This window comes from Selaginella moellendorffii, unplaced genomic scaffold, assembly GCF_000143415.4.
Source record: "Selaginella moellendorffii unplaced genomic scaffold, v1.0 SELMOscaffold_61, whole genome shotgun sequence".
NCBI classification, from domain to species: domain Eukaryota; kingdom Viridiplantae; phylum Streptophyta; class Lycopodiopsida; order Selaginellales; family Selaginellaceae; genus Selaginella; species Selaginella moellendorffii.
This window is the reverse complement of record NW_003314322.1, coordinates 1,136,883-1,155,645: the sequence shown is the minus strand read 5'-3', so window position 1 is coordinate 1,155,645 and position 18,763 is coordinate 1,136,883. Positions and strand designations below refer to the sequence as shown.

The following is an 18,763-nucleotide window of genomic DNA, read 5'->3' as shown; positions in this document are numbered from 1 at the left end:
AATATTTTAGGTCGCGCAGCTTCGCGCTAGGGCGGCGAGCCAGGCTCGATCGATTCGGTGCGGAGAAGCTGCCGCCATGGCGTGGGCGTCGACGCCCAAGGTCGTCCTCGGATGCTTCGCCTTCGGTGTCTTCTGGATCATGGCGGTGGTGCCCGTGGTGCCGTTCTTGCCGATCGGGAGGACTGCCGGGTCGCTGCTCGGCGCTTGCCTCATGGTCGTCTTCCAGGTTCTCTCGCCGGCCGAGGCATTCGCGGCCGTGGATCTGCCGATTCTGGGGCTCCTCTTCGGCACCATGGTCGTAAGCGTCTATCTGGAGAGGGCCGACGCGTTCAAGTACCTGGGCCACGCCCTCTCGTGGCGGAGCCTCGGCGGCAAGGATCTACTATGTCGGCTTTGCCTCCTCTCGGCGCTGTGTAGCGCGCTCTTCACCAATGACACCACCTGTGTCGTGCTCACGCAGTTTGTTCTTGAGGTATGCAGAGAAAAGAAGCTCCCCCCTCAGCCCTTTCTGATTGCTCTTGCTTCCAGTGCCAACATTGGCTCCGCGGCCACCCCGATCGGCAATCCACAGAACTTGGTGATCGCCGTGGAGAGCAAGATCGCGTTTGGCAAGTTTTTGGGTGGGGTGGTGCCGGCCATGGTCCTGGGACTCATTGCAAACACGCTGCTCTTGCTGGCTTACTACTGGAAGAAGCTGCGAGGTGTGGACGAGGACGCTGAGAGTAGTGACATCTCGATCAAACTAGAGCAGCAGCGGCCGGAGATGGAGCTGCTCAATTCTGGATTGAGCTTCACTCAAGAACAACGAATCCAGCAGCAAGATCATCGACAAGAACCAAAACAGCAGGACAGTTCTTACCAAACTCCAGACCTGGAAGGACAAGCAGCTGATACACCCGACCTTGGAAAGAGTGTAGCAGCATCTACTAGCACACCCGACGGACAATTGACGCAAGAAGCTGGAGCTCCTCCGCTGCCTAGATCAATTTCGTCGTCCCGCCACCTTCAACGCCCGTCGCTCATTGCCATCAACGAGATCCTGCGGCTAGAGCCGAGAGGTTCTGGGCACTTCCAAGTTCCTCCTCGCGTCGAGCTTCAGGACACTCCACAGGCAAGTCTCACTCGGTTTCAAAGACTCCGGAAGAAGGTCTGGAAGGTGTCCGTGTATCTGGTGACGATCGGCATGCTGGTGGCGTTCCTTTACGGCTTGGATCTCTCATGGACGGCCATCACCGCGGCGATTGTTCTCATGGTGTTGGACTTCACGGATGCTAGTCCGAGCCTCGACCAGGCAAGCACCAAACTTTTCTATCTTTTTCTTAGGTGGTACTTACTTGCGTCACTGGTTACACCAGGTATCATACTCCCTGCTGGTATTCTTCTCGGGGATGTTTATAGCAGTGCGTGGTTTCAACCGGACTGGCGCTCCTGGACAACTCTGGGACGCCGTCGAACCACACGCTCGCATCAACACGGCTGCTGGAATTGCAATTCTGTCCGCGGTGGTAATCCTCCTCTCCAACGTTGCATCAAATGTGCCTACAGGTAAGTTTGGAAGGAGAGCATTCTTCTTTGCTCATGATCTCTTCTTTTTGGATTTCATTCTAGTTCTTCTCTTGGGTGCTCGAGTAGCAGCCTCGGCCGCCGCAACCGAGGGAGCGAGCGTGAAGAAAGCGTGGCTGATCCTCGCCTGGGTGAGCACCGTGGCTGGAAACTTGACGCTGGTTGGATCGGCGGCCAACATAATCGTGAGCGAGCAGGCCAGCAGAATGGAGGAGCATCCATACAATCTCTCCTTCTGGAATCACTTGAGATTTGGAGCTCCTGCAACGTTCATCGTCATCGCTGTTGGCCTCCCACTCATTCAAGGATGAGAACTTGATTGATTGATCCACAATGGTAGACGAATTTTTACATTCTTCTTTTCGATACATCTGCATCATTCTTTATCATTTTACCAGTTTGGAGCTCGATCGTTCCAAAGATCTCAAATAGTTTGCCAGTTTCGAGCTAGATCGTTCCAAAGGTAATCCAAATCTGGGAATTTTTTGGAAGACTAGCAATCAATACGATGCCGATAGATATTTCTTTATTTTACTTGCGTGGATACCGGTGTTTCGCTTACGTGGAGGACGGGCTTGGCAAAAATAGTGACTAGCACTGGGGTTTCCAGTCTCATCTCCGAGTGTGTAGCATTCCGGATTCTAGGGTTCTTCTTTGTTCCAGGTGGGGTTTCGATCGCCCATCGCGATGGACGACAGCAGCGGCAACAACAAGAAATCCGATGTCCCCACCGATTGGGAGCTTCTCTCCATGTCCATGACAGGATCTTCCGCGGCGGACCTCAAATCTGCCCTAGCAGCTGCCGAGGCGGCGCCGTCCCACGATTCTTCCAGCGGCGTGGCGGATCTCACTCTGCATTCGCAATATTTCGGCCAGGCGGTGGGCGGCGGCTCGGCTCCGGGCGAAATCTTTGCTCTCGGCGGGGATGTGGCGAAGCAGGAGGATGTCGCCGCCGCCGCTGCGGCCAAGGCCAGCGAGATATCCAGCGGCACGGCGGAGATCGAGCAGCAGATTCTCGTGTCGTCGCTGTCCAGCCCCAGGAGCGGCGAGACCGCCCCCCTGGAATTCGGGGACTCCGGCCAGGGCTCGCGCGAGATCAAGAGCGAGGGAGGAGTTGTCACGGCGGAGATCGTCGCTGCCGCCACCATTGTCAACAAGACCCCTGCCAAGGATAAGAGTGGGGGCAAAGAATGGATCAAGAGGAGGCTCCAGTTTGTGGCAAAGAAGGTGAACAGGAGTAGCACCCTCTGGTCGATTGTGGTGGTCGCCACCGTCACCGGCATGATCATCATTGGAAGACGATGGTACCAGGAGCGTTTGAAGAACTTGGAACTGGATATGGAAGCATTGAGCGCGGAAGAGGTACTAGTTGCATTTCTTCCTTTTTCTCCTTTCCCTTTCACATTGTTTACTAAGAGTGTCGTTGTTCTTTCTTTTTGGGTCGTGAATTCCAGAAGATCAACGACGTAGCCACCGAATTTCCAGAGTTTAGCGAAGAAACGCCAGCCGGGAGTGAAGCAGCAGCCGAGCCGACGTCGCTGTTTGGGATCCTGCGTGAGATCTGGTGATCAATCTCCACAGAGAGAGGGTGAAAAAAGAATAGCGAGGTCCTCGCTCCAAGCTGTACAGGTCTCTTTTTTTAAGCATGCTCTTAGAAACTCTTTGATTTGATAGTAGCATTGTGGAGAATATTTTCAACTTCATAACGAATATTCACATTTTCCTCTTTGCATTTTTAGTAATAGCAGTGTTTAGGGTTCTTGGGGGAGTGAGTATGCTTCATGGCGGGCAGCAATGGCGAGCGATTCTTCCTCTCTTCCGATATCAATCTGCCCGTCACGCTGCGCGTCGAGTCGCTGGAGGGCGATCTCCAGCGGTACACGGAGGCTACTCTCAAGAATGCCACGGATTTCGCGTTGGCGGAGCACAGCCCTGTCCCTGATTTGTTCGTGGAATGCTCGCTCTACATCGATGGCGTGCTCTTCGGCCTGCCGACCAAGACGCGGTAGGAAAATATTTCGAATTCTTTCTCTCTGTGTCTGATGTAGCTGTCCATAGTTTGGCACCGATCGAGAAGCCATACAAATGGAACGAGATGATCACGCTCAGCGCCAAGTACAGAGATTTGACGGCCACTACGCAGCTGACATTCACTGTAAGAAATTTCCTTTTCTTTCTTTGTTCTTTAAGGAAGAGTCTTGAGCAATGGAGAAAAAATCCTTGCAGGTCTGGGACGTCTCGTACCCAAGGCAAGAAGTTGCTGTCGGTGGTGCAAGCTTTCGGATTTTCAGCAAGAAGAAAGAGCTCAAGACTGGCAAGCAAAAGCTCCGGCTGTGGCGTGGTAGGATCGCTGATGGAGCAGTCGTTAGTAGCACGCCAGGCAAGGTGAGTTTTCAGCTCTTTCTTTCTCTTCTTGACGAGCAAGTAAGTTGCAGGTTCCGAAGCATGAAAGGGGAGAGCTGGAAAGGCTTGACAAGGCTCTCAATAAATACGAGAGAGGCCAAATCGAACGTATAGATTGGCTGGACAACTTGACTTTCAAAGCCATCGACCGAATCAAAGAGGAAGAAAGCAAACGGATCGGTCAGAAGAACTTGCATTTGGTCGTGGAGCTTCTATCGTTTATGCATCCTGTCGCATTCCAGGTTTGTTGTGATGTGTTCTTTCTCTTTTCGGGCTCTGATGTTTTCTCTTCGAACAGGATTTAGTGCTCCAATCCCCTAGACATCAACTGGTTGTGATACCTGATCCAGAAGTTGGTCGTCAAAATCCTTGCGAGAACAAGCAAATAAAACTGGCTCGTCATGTGACAAGAGGCGTCATTGATCACGAACTAAAGCCCAGCGTCACGGATCGGAAGTATGCTTTAGAGCTTGTTCCTGATTACTATTTCTCACAACTCGGGTGTATGATGCAGGGAAATAGCGCGAATTTTGCAGTACCCCCCTACAAGAAATCTGAACGGAGAAGAAAGACAGACGCTGTGGAAATTCCGGTTCTCGTTAACGGGGGAGAAGAGAGCGCTCACCAAGTTCTTGAAATGTGTTGACTGGAGCGATGCAACGGTATTAGCTAGTTGTTATTGTTTATCTATAACTACTTTTGGTGCAGGAAGCAAAGCAGGCATTGGAACTAATGCACAAGTGGACTACGATTGACATCGCTGACGCGTTGGAGCTTTTATCGCATGCTTTTGAAAGTGAGGAGGTTCGAGGCCACGCAATTGACGTGCTCGAGAGGACCGGCGATGAGGAACTGCAGTCGTATCTATTCCAACTCGTGCAGGCCCTACGCTTTGAGCGATCTGACAAGTCCCGCCTTGCGAATTTTCTGGTTCAAAGAGGTAAGCATTGCGTATTTTTTAGTTTTACACTATTTGTTTCTTGCAGCTGTCCACAATACTGAGCTAGCAAACTTCTTGCGGTGGTATCTCAACGTAGAACTTGCCGACGTCATATATGCGAAGCGTTTTTGGTTGGTCTTGGAGCACTTCAACGAGTCCGTTGCTCCTCCAATGGCTGCTCTGCTACATCATCAGTCTGAGCTGCTTGCGAAACTTTGCACTATCGCACGGGATGTAAAGAATGTCCGCGGAAATTTACAGAAGAAGATCGACAGGTTGCGGGAAATGCTTCAGGGGATTATGAACGAACTCACATCTTTCGAAGCTTTGCCTTTCCCGTTGGATCCCACAATTATGCTCATCGGTATTTTACCGGCCGAGTCATCCGTATTCAAAAGTAACCTCAGTCCGCTGCGATTGACATTTCGGACCGTCGAGGGTGGCAAGTGCAGAGTGATATTCAAGAAAGGGGACGATCTGCGGCAAGATCAATTGGTACGCAATTTCAAATGTTTAAGTGTTTTGATCATCGCTTTATTGTCAAACTTACAGGTGATTCAGCTCATAACGCTCATGGACAAGCTGCTTAAGTCTGAAAACCTTGACTTGCAGCTAACTCCTTACAGAGTTCTCTCCACTTCGCACGAGGAAGGTATGGTGGAATTTATACATTCTACACCTTTGGCTCAGGTAACCGTGATTCATGTGCATTCTCTTGTGTTTCTGACGATTCTTACAGGTTTTGGCCGAGAACAAGACGATCATCCAGTTCTTTAAACAGTTCCATCCCGATGAAGAGGGCCCATTCGGGATAAGTTCTCCTTGCCTTGAAACCTTTGTCAAGAGCTGTGCGGGATACTGTGTTATAACGTACATACTCGGTGTTGGCGACAGGTACTATTGAATGCTGTTTAAAAATTATTGACGTTTTTTCCTTTTCTATGCAGGCATCTTGACAATCTACTTCTCCAGCAGGATGGAAGGCTCTTTCATGTCGACTTCGGTTTCATTCTTGGAAGGGATTCAAAACCGTTTCCCCCTCCAATGAAGCTATGTAAAGAAATGGTGGAAGCTATGGGCGGAATGGACAGGTTTGTTAGTGGTAAAGCTGCTACTTGGATGATTTCATTGGGTACTCTTTACAGCCAACATTATTCGAAGTTCAAGATGTACTGCTGCGAGGCTTACAATATACTGCGCAAATCAAGCAATCTCATATTGAACCTTCTCTTTCTCATGTCGGGGGCCAATCTGCCTGACATCTCCTCTGATCCAGAAAAGGGAGTCTTAAAAGTATACCCTCGCCCGTTCATCTTTCCGGTACTGAGCTTGCTCGTTTTGTTTTCAGCTTCAAGAAAAGTTCCGCCTCGACCTGGATGACGAAGAAGCCGTTCAGTTCTTCCAGACGCTCATAAACGACAGTGTCAGTGCGTTGTTTCCTCAGATGGTAGAGACGATCCATCGGTGGGCACAGTACTGGCGGTAGCGGTAAAACTCTGTACATGATTTGTAAATTGACACATGCGTTTTGTATCCATCGAAGCTCTCGCTCGCAGTTTGAGACGATGCGGAGACCTGAAGGACCTCTCTCAGGGGAAGAGAATTCATGACTTCATCTCCAGCGGCAGCAACAGAGGAAACATCTACCTAGCCAACCTTCTCATCGAAATGTACAGCAAGTGTGGATGTTTACAGGATGCAGTCCAAGTGTTCGATAGTATCACAGAGCCGAACACGTACTCCGTCAACTTGATGATGAAGGCGTATGCCCAGAACCGGTATCTGGACAGGGTGAAGCACTTGTTCGACGGCTCGTCCGAGAGGAACATTGCAACCTGGAACACAGTTCTGGTGGCCTATGCTCAGGCAGCGTATATGGAGGAAGCCGAGCGCTTGTTCTACAGGATGCCACTGGTGGACACAGTAACTTGGACTTCAGTGCTGCAAGCATTTGCCAGGCAGGGACTGGTGGTGGAAGCCAAGAGCATTTTCGACGACATGCCCGAACGCAACGAGGTGTCCTGGAACGCCATGCTCTCGGCTTTTGCCAGCGGCAGCCGGTTCTACGATTGTCAAGCTGTGTTTGAGAACATCCCGATGAGGACGGTGGTGTCTTGGAACTCGATGCTGGCCTTGTCTGGTTCGGGAAAGAGCAGTGTGGAAGACACGAAGAGGTTGTTCGAGCAGATGCCCGAGAGAACAGTGGTTTCGTGGACCTCGGTGGTGCAAGCTTATGTTCTTCGCGACGACTATGAATCGGCCAAGATGGGATTCGACAGGATGGTGGAGCACGACGTGGTGTCGTGCACGGCGATTCTGGCTGCTCTCGTCCAGCGCAAGGAGCTCGAGCAAGCCAAGGAGATGTTTGACAGGCTGCCGGAGAGAAACTCGTTTACGTGGAACGTTTTGCTGGCAGGGAATGTTCAACATGGCCATCTCCAAGAGTCGCAGAAGATTTTTGAGGCGATGCACAGCCGCGATGCTGCTTCCTGGACCGGCTTGCTCCAGGCCTTCGCTCTCGCAGGCCGCCACGACAAAGCCAAGGCGGTGTTTGAGAGAATGCCCTGCCACCCGGCTATGGCTTGGAACGCAATGGTGACGGCCTTCGGCTTGAAAGGAAGCCTGCAAGAAGCTCGAGAGGCCTTCGACTCGGCTCCACACCGATGCCTGGTCTCGTGGACGGCGATGGTGGGAGCTTACGCTCTAAACAAGCACGGGAGAGATGCCGTCCAAGCGTTCCAGGAGATGGAGCTCCAGGGGATGGAGCTGGACGAGGTGGCCTTCATCACCATCCTCAGCTGCTGCAGCCATGCCGGGCTCGTAGACGTGGGACTCGGCTGCTTTCGCTCCATGCTCGCGGACCACGACGTGGCGGCGACGAGAGACCATTACTGCTGCATGGTGGACATGCTGGCCCGAGCTGGCCGGCTGGACGAGGCCGTGGATGTGATCGACGCTACTCCGTATGATCCCGACTCGGTGACACTGGAGGCGTTGCTGGGAGGCTGCGGAATGCACAAAGACGTCGGCCGGGGACAGCAGGCGGCCGAGTTTCTTCTTTTCGGATCCAAGGAGCTGAGAACGTCGGCGGTGTTTGTTCAGCTCGAAAACGCTTTCAAAGCCTCGGCAGCCGGTCAGAGAAGGTAGGATAGCCAGGTGGGAAAAACTCGAGCTTTCTTTTCAAGGGAATCTCTCGACTTTTTTCGGAGCTTGAGAGTACAGGGGACAGCTCTATCGTGGCAGCTGGGAAACGCTTGCAAATCTATGCGATAGCTCTTCAGCAAGGTGGTAAGAACTTTGAAGCTGGTTAACGCACACAGGCTGCAAAACTCGAGCTTTTTTTTCAAGGTGGTCGAATCTTTCGGAGCTTGAGAGTACAGGCGAAGATCTATCGAGTCAGCTGGGAAACGCTTTCAACTCTATGCCATAGCTGGAGCTTCTCATCAACAAGGTGGTGATAGCTTTACTGGTTAACGCACACAAGCAGGCTTCTCGGCTAAGCTAGTTAGATCCGATTGGCAGCCCGTGTGTGGATCCACCAGAGCAAGTTGGAGGCCGAGTTGCCGTCGTCAAACTCCTTGAGCTGCCTGGCGTGGTGGAGAGCAGTGGCGGGGTCGTAGCTCGCCTGGAGCGCGAAGACGAACCCCTTCCAGCCGTCAGAGGCCTCGGGCCGTGAGTCCATAGCCGCAGACGCCCACTCCACCACCTCCCTGGCGAAGCCGGTGTCCGAGAAAAGCACCTCGGTCACCGGCGTCACTGGCAGCACCTGGATGCCCAGCCGGACCTCCAGCCACTCGGGCGGACCGAACCAGAGAGCCGTGTCGCGCTTGTTGGCCCAGAGCACCCCGATCATCCGGTTGCGCGCCACAAACTCAGCCTCGTACAGCTCGCTGCCCAGCGGTACGTGCCACAGCGACTGCGCGGCGTGCGTCTCGAAGGCCACCAGCGTGACGCCGAGCTCGGCCAGCGCCGCGTCGTGGAAGGCGGAGCCCAGCAGCGACGCCGCGTAGTACGAGTTGACGGCCTCGCTGGTGCTCTCCTGGTTGCGGCCGTCGGCGAAGTTCTTGAGCCCCGCGGCCCACGAGTGCATGAGCCAGTGGTCGAAGTGGCGGAGGCGGGGGTACCGCGCGGCACTGCCCGAGTTGTGCTGCGAGGTACCGTGCTGCATGTAGTCGGACACGAGAGAGTAGAGCTGGCAGCGGTGCTGGCTCCCCCACTCCGGGTCCATTCTTGCGAGCACGGCTCCCGCGTAGACGAAGTAGCCCCAGTGGAAGTGGTGATCGTTGTACATTCCAAGGCCAAAGTCGGCACCACTGTCGGCAGCACCGTCGCTGCTCACGAGGCCTCCCCACTGGCGATCATAGCCAATGCTGTTACTCATGTTTGGATTGACAGCGTGGTTACTGTCCAGCCACTGCGCGAGCGAGTTCCTCAAGGTGGCGGCAATCCTCCCCGTCAAGTCAGGCCTGGCCACCTCCTCGGCTATGAGCGCGAGCCGTGCGGCACGGGCAGCGGCCTTGCCGAAGAAGTACGTGGACGAGTTCACTATGACGCCCGGGAGGTCGTCCACGTCCCGCTGCAGCGCGGCGCTGATCTCGTGTGCCGCCGCTGGGTCCGCACGGAGTCCGCGCGGTGAATGCCAGCTGACGTTGGCACCGCCCGCCCGGAGTGTCCACGTGGAGCCCACCACGCCTTCCATCTGACCGTCGATGCTGTTGTACGTCAGCGACGGCATGCCGCGGGCGGCGTTCGTACCCGTGCCGCCGGCTTGTTGCAGTATGCTGCGGTGCATGGGCAGGCTGAGCAGCAGGAGCTCCCCCGTGCTGCCGGCGGTGGTGTACTTGTGCTGCATTGTGAAGGGCGCTGGAAACTCCACGGTACCGCGCGTCGCGTAGCACTGGCTGTATGTGTCCAGGGTGGGCTCCGAGGCGGGGTCGGTGAGCACTGCCGCGCGGATCGTGCCGGTGAAGGGCCTGGCGTCGGCCCGGAGCGCGAAGCTGCTGGTGGTGGCGTCGATGGAGATTGGAAGCGGCGAGGAGGAGTAGAGGAGCCATGTCTGGCCGCTGTTGAAGAGGATTTTGTGCTTGGTGGCGTCCGGGTTGGAGGTGACGTTGATCACCGCGTTGATGGTGGACAGTAGCGGCGTACCGCCGCGGAAGAGGAAGGTGACGTAGGGGCTGCCGCGGACCAGCGGTACCGTGAGGCGGCGGCCCTGGCTGGCCAGCGTGACGCTGAGGTCGTCGAAGGCCGAGACGGCGAAGGCGGTGCCGGGCTCCTCCTTGCACGAGATGGAGAGATCGTCGGTGTGGACCTGGATCACGGCGGTGGGCTGGAGGAGGCGCTTGGGATAGCACAGGGAGACGAGGCCTTGCTTGAATCGGATTGAGTAGGGGTGGATGTACTCGGGCTGGGATCCGTCCTGGAGCACGTAGTTGAGCCAGAATGCGTTGGTGGGGAGTGGAGCGCCGGAGCTCCGGAGATCGGTGGACCAGAGCTGCGAGGGAGTGCCCGCCGCCGCGTTGTTGATGCTGCCAAAGCATTGATCATCGTCTCCCGCGAGTGCTTTGACGGCGATTGCGAGAAGGATGAATGTGATCAAGCTGTTGTTGTTGGTCATGATCTCTCGGATCCAGCGAGCTTGACGAGATGGGAAATTGGGCTTTTGCTGGATCTTTGGTACTGGAACTTTCGAAGATCACTCCAAGTGGAGCTGGGAGAAGGGTAAGAGTAGGGGTGGGGTGGCGCAGTTCTGCATGGATCGACTCTCTGTTGTGTTGTGTCGACTGAGAATACTTATATCTATTATCGCCCAAACCATAAGCAAAACAAACTATCTCCCCGATCTCCCCCCCTCTCTCTCTTTCTCTCCTTGTTCTTGCTCTCGGAGGAGGAGGAGAACGAGGGAAGGCTTTTGGGGTGTCATGGAGTTTGTGCTTTGACGCGAGGCGAGCCATAACAAACAAAAGCGAGCGCAAGAAAACAGCGCTTTGTGTGCACGGGAATCTTGTCGGCGCCGGCTTGGATCCAACGATTCAGGCAAACGTAGAAGGAGGGCGCATATTCTGCTCATGATCACGCAACCAAGCCTATCCAAACTCCTGTTCACAACTTTTAGCAACAGATCGTTAAACCCTTGAACGATCTATACCTTTAAGGTCCTTAAACCCTACCTTTATACTACCTTTAGGGTTTGTTAGACCTTAAACCCCGCTCTAGAATGGTGTCTCTCCAACAATGTTTCCTCTCGGATAATAGTCGCAGCTCGCCACAAACAATCCATTTCCACAGCTCAGATACGCGCATCCGAGCTTCTGGGACCTCGACCAGACAACCTGGGTGTAATGCCCACACACCTCGCCACTCTTGCACTGGTTGCTCTCCGGATCGTAGAAGCGCTGCTCCGCCACCCACAGCCCCACGGCGTCGCTGGGGCTTCCGGGCCCGTACCACAGTTCTCCCCGTACATGCCCCCCGAGTGAACCAAGTTCGTGCAGCCGTTGTCTCGCAGCTTGGACGCCCAGCCCCGAGCAAACTCGGCCAGGCTCGCGTCCCACGAGAGCGGCGGGACGTCTACCGCGGCCCTGGCGGCGTTGTGCGCGTCCAGGAACTCTTGATCGATGGAATTATCCTGCTGGAGGTTGGCCCGAATCGCAGCGCTGTAGCTGTCGGCGAGTCCGATGGTCATAGAGACAAGAGCAATCACAAGGAGCAAGTCCATATTTTCGTAGGATTCTCGCGCATGGATCTGCCCGATTGCTGGAGATTGCGATGATAGAAACTCTCTACATTGATCTTATAGGCACCCGGTTCCTCGAGGTTTCTTCCAATTGCGCTGAGAGAGGAAACTTTCTTTCTTCCATTGCGCTGAGAGAAGAAACTTTCTTCCCATTGCGCTGAGAGAAGAAACTTTCTACTCGACTCCCCTCATCTATGAAATTAGCACGCAAATCCCCAAGATGCCGGAGTATATCCCGCTTGATTCGAATTCAAAGATTGGCGCGCAGCTCTTTTTACAACAGGTGTAATAGATAGTAGAAAGTAAAAACGATGAAAAAAGCTCCTACGTGATGCTGGGCCTCGTGTAAACCCACCACAACATATTGGACAAGGAATTCCCATCGTCAAACCTCTCCAGGAGCTCCACGTTGGCACGCGCGCGTGCCGGATCATACGTGGCCTGCACCGCCAGCGCGAACCCCCGCCACGTGTCGCTCTGCACCGCCGGCGACGCCCACTCATACAGCTGCCGGTTGTAGTCCACGTCGTCGTACAGCGCCTCCGTGGCGGGCGTCACCGGTATGACCTGGATGCCGACGCGGCACTCGAGCACCGACGTGGCCGCGAACCACAGCGCGGTGTCCCGCTTGTTCGCCCACACCACGCCGCTCATCCGATTCTCGCGAACAAACTCCGGCTCGTAGAGATCGCTGTCGCGGCGGATGTGCCACAGCGATTTCGCGCCCAGCGCCTCGAATCCAGCGATGGCGCTGCCGGTGTTGGCGAGATCCTCGTCGCCGTAGGCTCGCCCCAGCAGCGCCGCCGCGTAGTAGGCATTCACGGCCTCGCTGCTGCTCTCCTGGTTGCGCCCATCCGCGAACTCGGTCAGCCCGCCCGCCCAGGAGTGCATCACCCACGGATCGAAGTGGCGGAAGCGCGGGAAATTCGCGCGCGATGATCCGGAGCGCGGCGGCGCCGGGGACATGTAGTCGCCCACCAGCGAGTAGAGATTCGTGCGGTAGCGCTCGCCCCAGCCGCGATCGAGCTTGGCGAGCACGGCGCCCGCGTAGACGAAGTAGCCCCAGTGGTAGTGGTGATCGTTGTACACTCCCAGGCCAAAGTCCGCGCCCGAGTCGAAAGCCCCGGCCTGGCTCACCAATCCACCCCACTGCCCATCGTAGACGATCGCGTTCCCCGCGTTGGATCCATCGAACCAGGGGCTGAGGTTGGAATCCAGGAACGCCGCCACCGCCGCCGCCTGGTCGGGCGCACCGATCTCCTCGGCGATGAGCGCCAGCCGCGCGGCGCGCGCCACCGCCTTGCCGAAGAAGTACGTCGAGGAGGTGTTGATCGGGCGGAGCGCCGCCACGTCGCGGGCGAGGGCCGCGCCCAGCCGCCCAGCTGCAGTGGGCTCGCGGATCCCCGCCACCGAGTGCCAGGCTATGGCGGCCATGGGCGCGCTGGAGTCGAGCTTCCAGAGGCTGCCCACCACGCCCTGGAGCTCGCCGTCGATGCTGGCGTAGCGGAGCTGGGGGAGCGGGCGCGCGCCGGCGGTGGCGTAGTCCATGGCGGCGCGGTGGAGGGGGAGCGCGAGGAGGAGGAGGTCGCCACGGCCCTGGGTCTTGTAGGTGAAGGCCATGGAGGCGCGCGGCGCGGAGGAGACGGTGTCGATCGAGACCCAGGACGCCACCGCGTAGCAGCCGCTGTAGCGATCGAGCAGTGGCTCGGCGCTGGGGGTGGCGACGAGCGCGATGCGAAGAACGCCCGAGTAGCCATCGCCGCTGGCCGAGAGCTGCTGCGCGGACCGATCGAGCTGGAGATGGATCGGCGCGGAGGAGTAGACGACCCACCTCTGGCCATTGGCGAGGAAGAGCGTGTGCTTGGTGGAGTCGGCGCTCCGGGAGAGATTGGCGATGGCGTGCGCGCTGGCGATGAGCGGCGTGGCGTCCGAGAAGACGAAGGAGACGTAGGGGCTGCCGCGGAGGAGGTGCGCGCGCATTGCCTGGCCGAGGGAGAGCGTCACGGTGAGGTCGTCGTGGTGGGAGACCTGGATGATGGGCGATGATGGCGATCGCGCGGAGACAAAGAGATCGTTGGCGTGGATCTGGGCGATCAAGGTGGGCGAGGCCTGGCGCTTGGGGTAGCCGATGGCGATGGAGGAGTTGCCCGCCTGGATGGTGTAGGGGTGGATGTACTCCGGCGAGGATCCCCTGTTGAGCACGAAGTTCTGCCAGAACTTGTTGGTGGGGAGGGGACGCTGCCGCGCGCGCGACGTCCATAGCCCGGAGCTTGGCTCGCCCGCCGCCACGTTCTGGACGGAGCGCTTGAACTGCTTGGCCACGGTGAAGAGGGAGTCGTCCTCCTCCCCCATCGCCACCATCGCCAGGATCGCCATGATCAGCAGGGAGTAGCGGACTAGCATCGCCACCAGCGCTAGCGGCGACGCCATCGCCATTGGATTGGAGCTCTCCTTCCTTGTTCTTCACTGCGTGGCGCTCGCGATCCGGATGGTGCTCGCGATCTGGACGAAATGTGGATGCGTAGCGAAACGCGGGAGCTCGGCAAGAAGGGATGGATCGATGAAAGGATCTCGAAAGAGCGGAAGAAAGCGCGCGGAGAAAGAAAACGCTAGCTACGAGGCTAGCACTAGCTCGGCCTCGCTAGTGGAGAAAGAAAGCTAGCGCAGAAATTAGAATCTATGAATGGAGGAATCAATGAAAGGCATGAATTCTCACATGTGTGAAAGGAGCGACCAAAAAGAAACTAGAGAAAAGATCTGAGAGAGCTTACTTGGAAGACCTCGAGTTCTTACTTAGTAGCTCGCGAGCTTTAGAACTGATTGGAGAGAAACGCAAGGAATTTTCAAGGCCCCGAGTTTAATCAGTGGTGGTGGAATCAGCGGCCCTTGTTTCCCTCCCCAAATTTGGGGGAACACTGGAATCACTCACACCCGCTGCTTAAACTTAGCTAAGAGAAAAAAAATTAAAAAATCCTTCTTTTGTGTGTAAGAATGAATCTCTATGTATGACCGCCATAGCCAACCGAGCTCCAGCGAGCCAACATTGGATACCGCCAGCCTTTTGCCTGAAACGCTGGTACCAACGAAACGATTTTCATGGCTCCGTGACAAGAGCCAAACCACTCCAAAACCAACCGTGTCACTTCTCGCTCGTCGTAGCTCATCGCCCAAAACAAAAGAATCGAAAAAAATTCACTGCTCCATTTTTCTTTTTCTTTTTTTTTTTCTACTCGAAAGTTTGCTCACCAGCGTGAGAGAGCCATAGTAGTCAACCTGACACACAAGTTCTTTGTTAAGAAAAGATAGATAAACTTTTCCTACCATCTTCTTCACTCGGGTCTCTTTAACTCGGTCTTGGATGGAATCAATGGCTCGTTTCTCGCTTGACTCGGTCCGAAGTTGGTCGAGATTTGGTCGATTCTTCGCGGCCTGTGTTTTAGCGTACCTTCTAGAGCCGAGTAAAAAAAAACGTAAATTCCAGTCTCACTGGGAGGGGCGGTGGCTCTCAGGCTGCTCGCGTGAAGGAACCGACTCCAGAGTTCGTGAGCTCCACCATGCCGTCCCCATGATCCGGCAGGCTTTTCCTGCTTCGGAATTTAGCTTCTGGTTGCGCAGTAAGACGCTTGGTGATGACAACGGTGGTGCTCATCAAAACGCGAGTCGCTTTTCTGAAATCAAACGGGAATTGATCGAGGCACTTAGAAAAAGAAATCGAACTTACCTTGACGGACGAGCTGCCGGGAAGCGGTATGTTTTGCCACCCAGCCGTCTCCCTGATCACTCTGACAAGCTGCTTGCCTGCCGGATGCACTTTGGGATTCATCGAGTAGTAATCTTCTGGAAGGAAGGCAGTGGAGTTTGCTGGGCCTTCGGCTCCATTGAGAAACACATCTCCATCAGAGCTGATGCTGCCAGCAACGGCTATATCACTATCGGGAGCCTGGAACAAAAAGGGGGCAAAGATTAAAATACGATCTCGACAGATTGACAGGGAGAAAGGAGAAAAAGTTGAGTGGCTTTCATGCCCAAAAGAGAAAAAGACAGTCAAGGACATGGGCCGCGATGCGTCACCTTTTCAATAAAATAGTCGAAAGCACGCTTGCTGGTTCCGGCCTCATAAACGTTGTGCTCCGAGACAATCTGCCAACATTTACGAGAAAAAAACGAGGATGAAGTTAAGCGTGATGGAATAAGATCAGATCAGACCAGAGCACCTGAGCTTCCACGCTAGCGCGAACACCATACACCCCCCACTCCCGAAAGTAGATGTTGTAAAGATGGACTTTCGCGAATCTCACTCGAGGATGTCGTTCTTGCGTCTGATCAAAGTAACAATGGTGGATTGTAACTTTAATGTTTCTATCCCCGACGTGACGAGGATTGGCACTGATAAGCATCGTTTTTTTGTGCTGATAAAAGTGACATCTGCAAAAGAGAACGAAAGGGAAAGGCCCAGTAAAAAACTTGCGTGGACTTCTTCGAGTTACCTGGAAACCGTCACGCGAGTGCTCCGTCTCGTGATGTCAATGAGGCCGTCATTGTAGTCCGAGAGCGTGCAGCGATCGATCCACACGTCTTTGGCGTCAGCGACAATTGTGATGGCATCGCCGCGGCCTCGCTCAAACTCGAGATTGTTTACGATGACATGCTCGCAGCTCTGCAGGAGCAGACCGTTTCCAGTGATTTTGATCCGTTGGCCGCGGCCATCGATCGTCTTGTGGGACGTGACTCTGAGCGGGGACGCTAGAGAAATTGTTCCTGAAACGTTAAACACAACCCAGAGTGGCTCGTCTCGAGCAGCAGCATAACGAAGACTTCCAGGACCGTCATCTATAAAAGTACAAGCACGGGAACACGAGCTAAGAAACACTCCATGAAAGCTTTCATTTCCGTTTCTTACCAAGGAGATTGGTGACGGGATAAGTATCGCCTTCGAGGCCACCGATCGAAGCGGCACCAAATCCTTCCGCTGCTCCTGCCAGTCCCCGAAGCGTAGCATCGACACCATGGTAAGGTGGTGGAGGAGCTCCACCGCTTGAGGCGATCTAAAAGCACAGGAAAGTAAAACTTAGAGCAAATGCTACACTTGCTACCTGGAAAAGAAGCACCAAGGGAACAAAACACACGCGCATGACGAAGAAGAATGAAAGCACGCAAGCACAAGAAAGAAAGAACGAGCGAACCTTGTAGAAGAAGAAGAAGTAGAAGAGCGTCGCGCTTGTCCAGGCGCCACTCGTGCGTTTTTGGCGGCGCTGAGCACGCAAGGGCGATCACTCCATCTCTGCCGCCGATTACCGGGTAATCGCCGCTCCACGCCGATGATGCTGGCGCCAGCGCCGCAGCGATCTCGCGTGATCGCGCCCAGACAAGCGCCTTGGAACACGCTACATTCGATCCACATTCTCCCGCGCCCTAAAAGAAAATGGATGGAGCAACGAGTGCATCAAACTCCTAGATCAAATGTAAGGAGAAGGAAAGAAGGTAGCTTTCCTCACAGCTCTCCACTGGTGCACTGATCCACCTTCACTGCAAGATGGAGTTTTGATGCACAACAAGATTGTCCAGTCTGCACGAAAGTTTTAAGTTCGCTTACTTTTCTTTGCTAGAACACTTCACCCATGCCATTGTTTAGTCATTTAATCAAGTATTTAATGCTTATATCAAACACCTATAATCTTTCCCTTTTTCTCTAGGTTGTCGAGTACACAGAACAATGCTGAGCTGTCGATAGCGACTCTTCTACATTTTCATTGTTTGTTTTTTCCTTTCTTTTTCTGTTTAATCTGAAGAACCTAATCATCAAAGGGTCAAAAGGCAGCAGCGAAAAACTTTGTTAGCGGCAGAGTTCGCCAAGTCCTTCTCAGCCATCTGTGAGAAGAGGGAGGCCCTAATCAGGGCTTCTCTTTTCACGACAGTGGATACATTGGTGGCGAACGCACTGGTGTACTCTATAAATGGATCTGGAGAGATTTGAGCAGCAAAAGCCTCTATAAGCGTAGACCATGATCATTGCATTCTAACATTCAAACGTGTGACGAAATGGTCTGCCACCTTTTCAAAGATCTCTCTAGCTGTGCACACTCTTCCACGCATAGCAACACAATCCAATCCACTCCCACGATGTATTTGTGAGCCACTTTTATTTTGGAGTGGCTGAACTACTTAAATTAGTGGGGCTCCTGGAAGTTATCCCACAGAGGCTTGTTCAAACACTTAGCTGGAGCAGTAGCTTTATCTGAAATTGTTTTTTAAATTTAAATTGTTTTTTCCACGGGTAAAAGTTAGAAAATAAAACTAATTTCCCTTAAGTAAACAACAGCAAATTAATTTTAGCATAACATTCAATCTAGCCCATCCAAATATAATATTCTTGAAATACTCTAAAAGAAAGAAATTTCTTACAGAATTTTACTTTTAATTTGAATCCATTTTTTACTCAGGTAAAGTAAAATGGTTTAAGACCACAAAATAAATTTTAGCCATTGATCATATTATAACATTTAATCTACTCCATCCAAAGATAATATTCTTGGAATATTTCTCAAACACTCTCAAATGGAAAACACTTTTAATCTAATTATTATAATATTAGTATCCAGCAGTTAAATATTAAGTTTAAAATTATTAATTAATAAATATTTTAAGTTAGATCTACAAAATATAAGAGAACCATATAAATCATACTCAATCTTTATAAAAAAACATAATTTTCTTTGATTTTATTTAAGTTTTTTCTCTTGATTTTTTAGCTTAGAAAATTACTAAGTAAAATATAATATAAAATTAAACCACATTACAAAACAAATTCTATCTTGGGTTTATGGTTACATAAATTATTTTTTAATTTTTTTAATAAATAATATAAGAATATTATAATTTTTTAAAATAAAAGAAGCTATTATTTTCTTTTGTTTTTTCAATAATTTATTTTTAACTATATAAGCTTACAGTATTTTTTTATATTATATATATATATATTTTATATATATTAGTTAAGAAATTAAAAAATATTAATATCAATATCATCATGGCAAAATTTGATGCCTTTATCCATAAAGCTCATACTAGTTGAAAAATATTGGATGCAACTACAATTTTCAAGGATTGTTATATACATGTGA

At 52.9% G+C, this 18,763-nt stretch overlaps 7 protein-coding genes and 1 pseudogene across 8 annotated transcripts; 4 read left to right on the top strand and 4 right to left on the bottom strand.

Moving 5' to 3' along the window:
* Positions 1-76: 76 nt before the first annotated feature.
* Positions 77-1,877, top strand: LOC9644034 (silicon efflux transporter LSI3). Its single transcript, XM_024689376.1, has 4 exons — positions 77-1,075; positions 1,112-1,291; positions 1,356-1,545; positions 1,609-1,877. Exons 1-4 carry the CDS (start codon positions 77-79, stop codon positions 1,872-1,874), a joined length of 1,635 nt encoding a protein of 544 aa, XP_024545144.1. The 3' UTR covers positions 1,875-1,877.
* Positions 1,878-2,144: 267 nt separating this feature from the next.
* LOC112351433 lies at positions 2,145-3,284 on the top strand. 2 transcript variants are annotated; one of them, XM_024689341.1, is made up of 2 exons: positions 2,145-2,925; positions 3,021-3,284. In XM_024689341.1, exons 1-2 carry the CDS (start codon positions 2,251-2,253, stop codon positions 3,129-3,131), a joined length of 786 nt encoding a protein of 261 aa, XP_024545109.1. In that variant the 5' UTR covers positions 2,145-2,250; the 3' UTR covers positions 3,132-3,284. The 2 variants fall into 2 exon arrangements, with proteins under 2 accessions (XP_024545109.1, XP_024545108.1); XM_024689340.1 differs by having other exon boundaries at positions 2,148-2,925; positions 3,018-3,284.
* Positions 3,285-3,321: 37 nt separating this feature from the next.
* On the top strand, positions 3,322-6,441 carry LOC9645069 (phosphatidylinositol 3-kinase, root isoform). The gene is made up of 13 exons (XM_024689338.1): positions 3,322-3,568; positions 3,622-3,718; positions 3,790-3,948; positions 3,999-4,208; positions 4,265-4,422; positions 4,481-4,628; positions 4,675-4,906; positions 4,953-5,401; positions 5,459-5,596; positions 5,646-5,800; positions 5,854-5,997; positions 6,052-6,199; positions 6,255-6,441. The coding sequence occupies exons 1-13, from the start codon at positions 3,345-3,347 to the stop codon at positions 6,390-6,392; spliced, it is 2,400 nt and encodes a 799-aa protein (XP_024545106.1). The 5' UTR covers positions 3,322-3,344; the 3' UTR covers positions 6,393-6,441.
* Positions 6,428-8,217, top strand: LOC112351424 (pentatricopeptide repeat-containing protein At4g02750-like). The gene is made up of 2 exons (XM_024689325.1): positions 6,428-8,039; positions 8,129-8,217. The coding sequence occupies exons 1-2, from the start codon at positions 6,428-6,430 to the stop codon at positions 8,215-8,217; spliced, it is 1,701 nt and encodes a 566-aa protein (XP_024545093.1).
* On the bottom strand, positions 8,210-10,741 carry LOC112351432 (putative endo-1,3(4)-beta-glucanase 2). Its single transcript, XM_024689339.1, has one exon. It carries the CDS (start codon positions 10,521-10,523, stop codon positions 8,412-8,414), a length of 2,112 nt encoding a protein of 703 aa, XP_024545107.1. The 5' UTR covers positions 10,524-10,741; the 3' UTR covers positions 8,210-8,411.
* A 377-nt stretch (positions 10,742-11,118) lies between these two features.
* Positions 11,119-11,624, bottom strand: LOC112351423 (annotated as a pseudogene).
* A 230-nt stretch (positions 11,625-11,854) lies between these two features.
* Positions 11,855-14,770, bottom strand: LOC9645068 (putative endo-1,3(4)-beta-glucanase 2). The gene has a single exon (XM_024689382.1). The coding sequence runs from the start codon at positions 14,076-14,078 to the stop codon at positions 11,967-11,969; it is 2,112 nt and encodes a 703-aa protein (XP_024545150.1). The 5' UTR covers positions 14,079-14,770; the 3' UTR covers positions 11,855-11,966.
* Positions 14,771-14,907: 137 nt separating this feature from the next.
* LOC9645067 (putative pectate lyase 21) lies at positions 14,908-17,510 on the bottom strand. Its single transcript, XM_024689324.1, has 8 exons — positions 17,472-17,510; positions 16,818-17,054; positions 16,543-16,687; positions 16,130-16,472; positions 15,857-16,067; positions 15,714-15,782; positions 15,364-15,582; positions 14,908-15,310 (listed from the first exon to the last, which is right to left on the bottom strand). Exons 1-8 carry the CDS (start codon positions 17,508-17,510, stop codon positions 15,239-15,241), a joined length of 1,335 nt encoding a protein of 444 aa, XP_024545092.1. The 3' UTR covers positions 14,908-15,238.
* Positions 17,511-18,763: the final 1,253 nt, after the last annotated feature.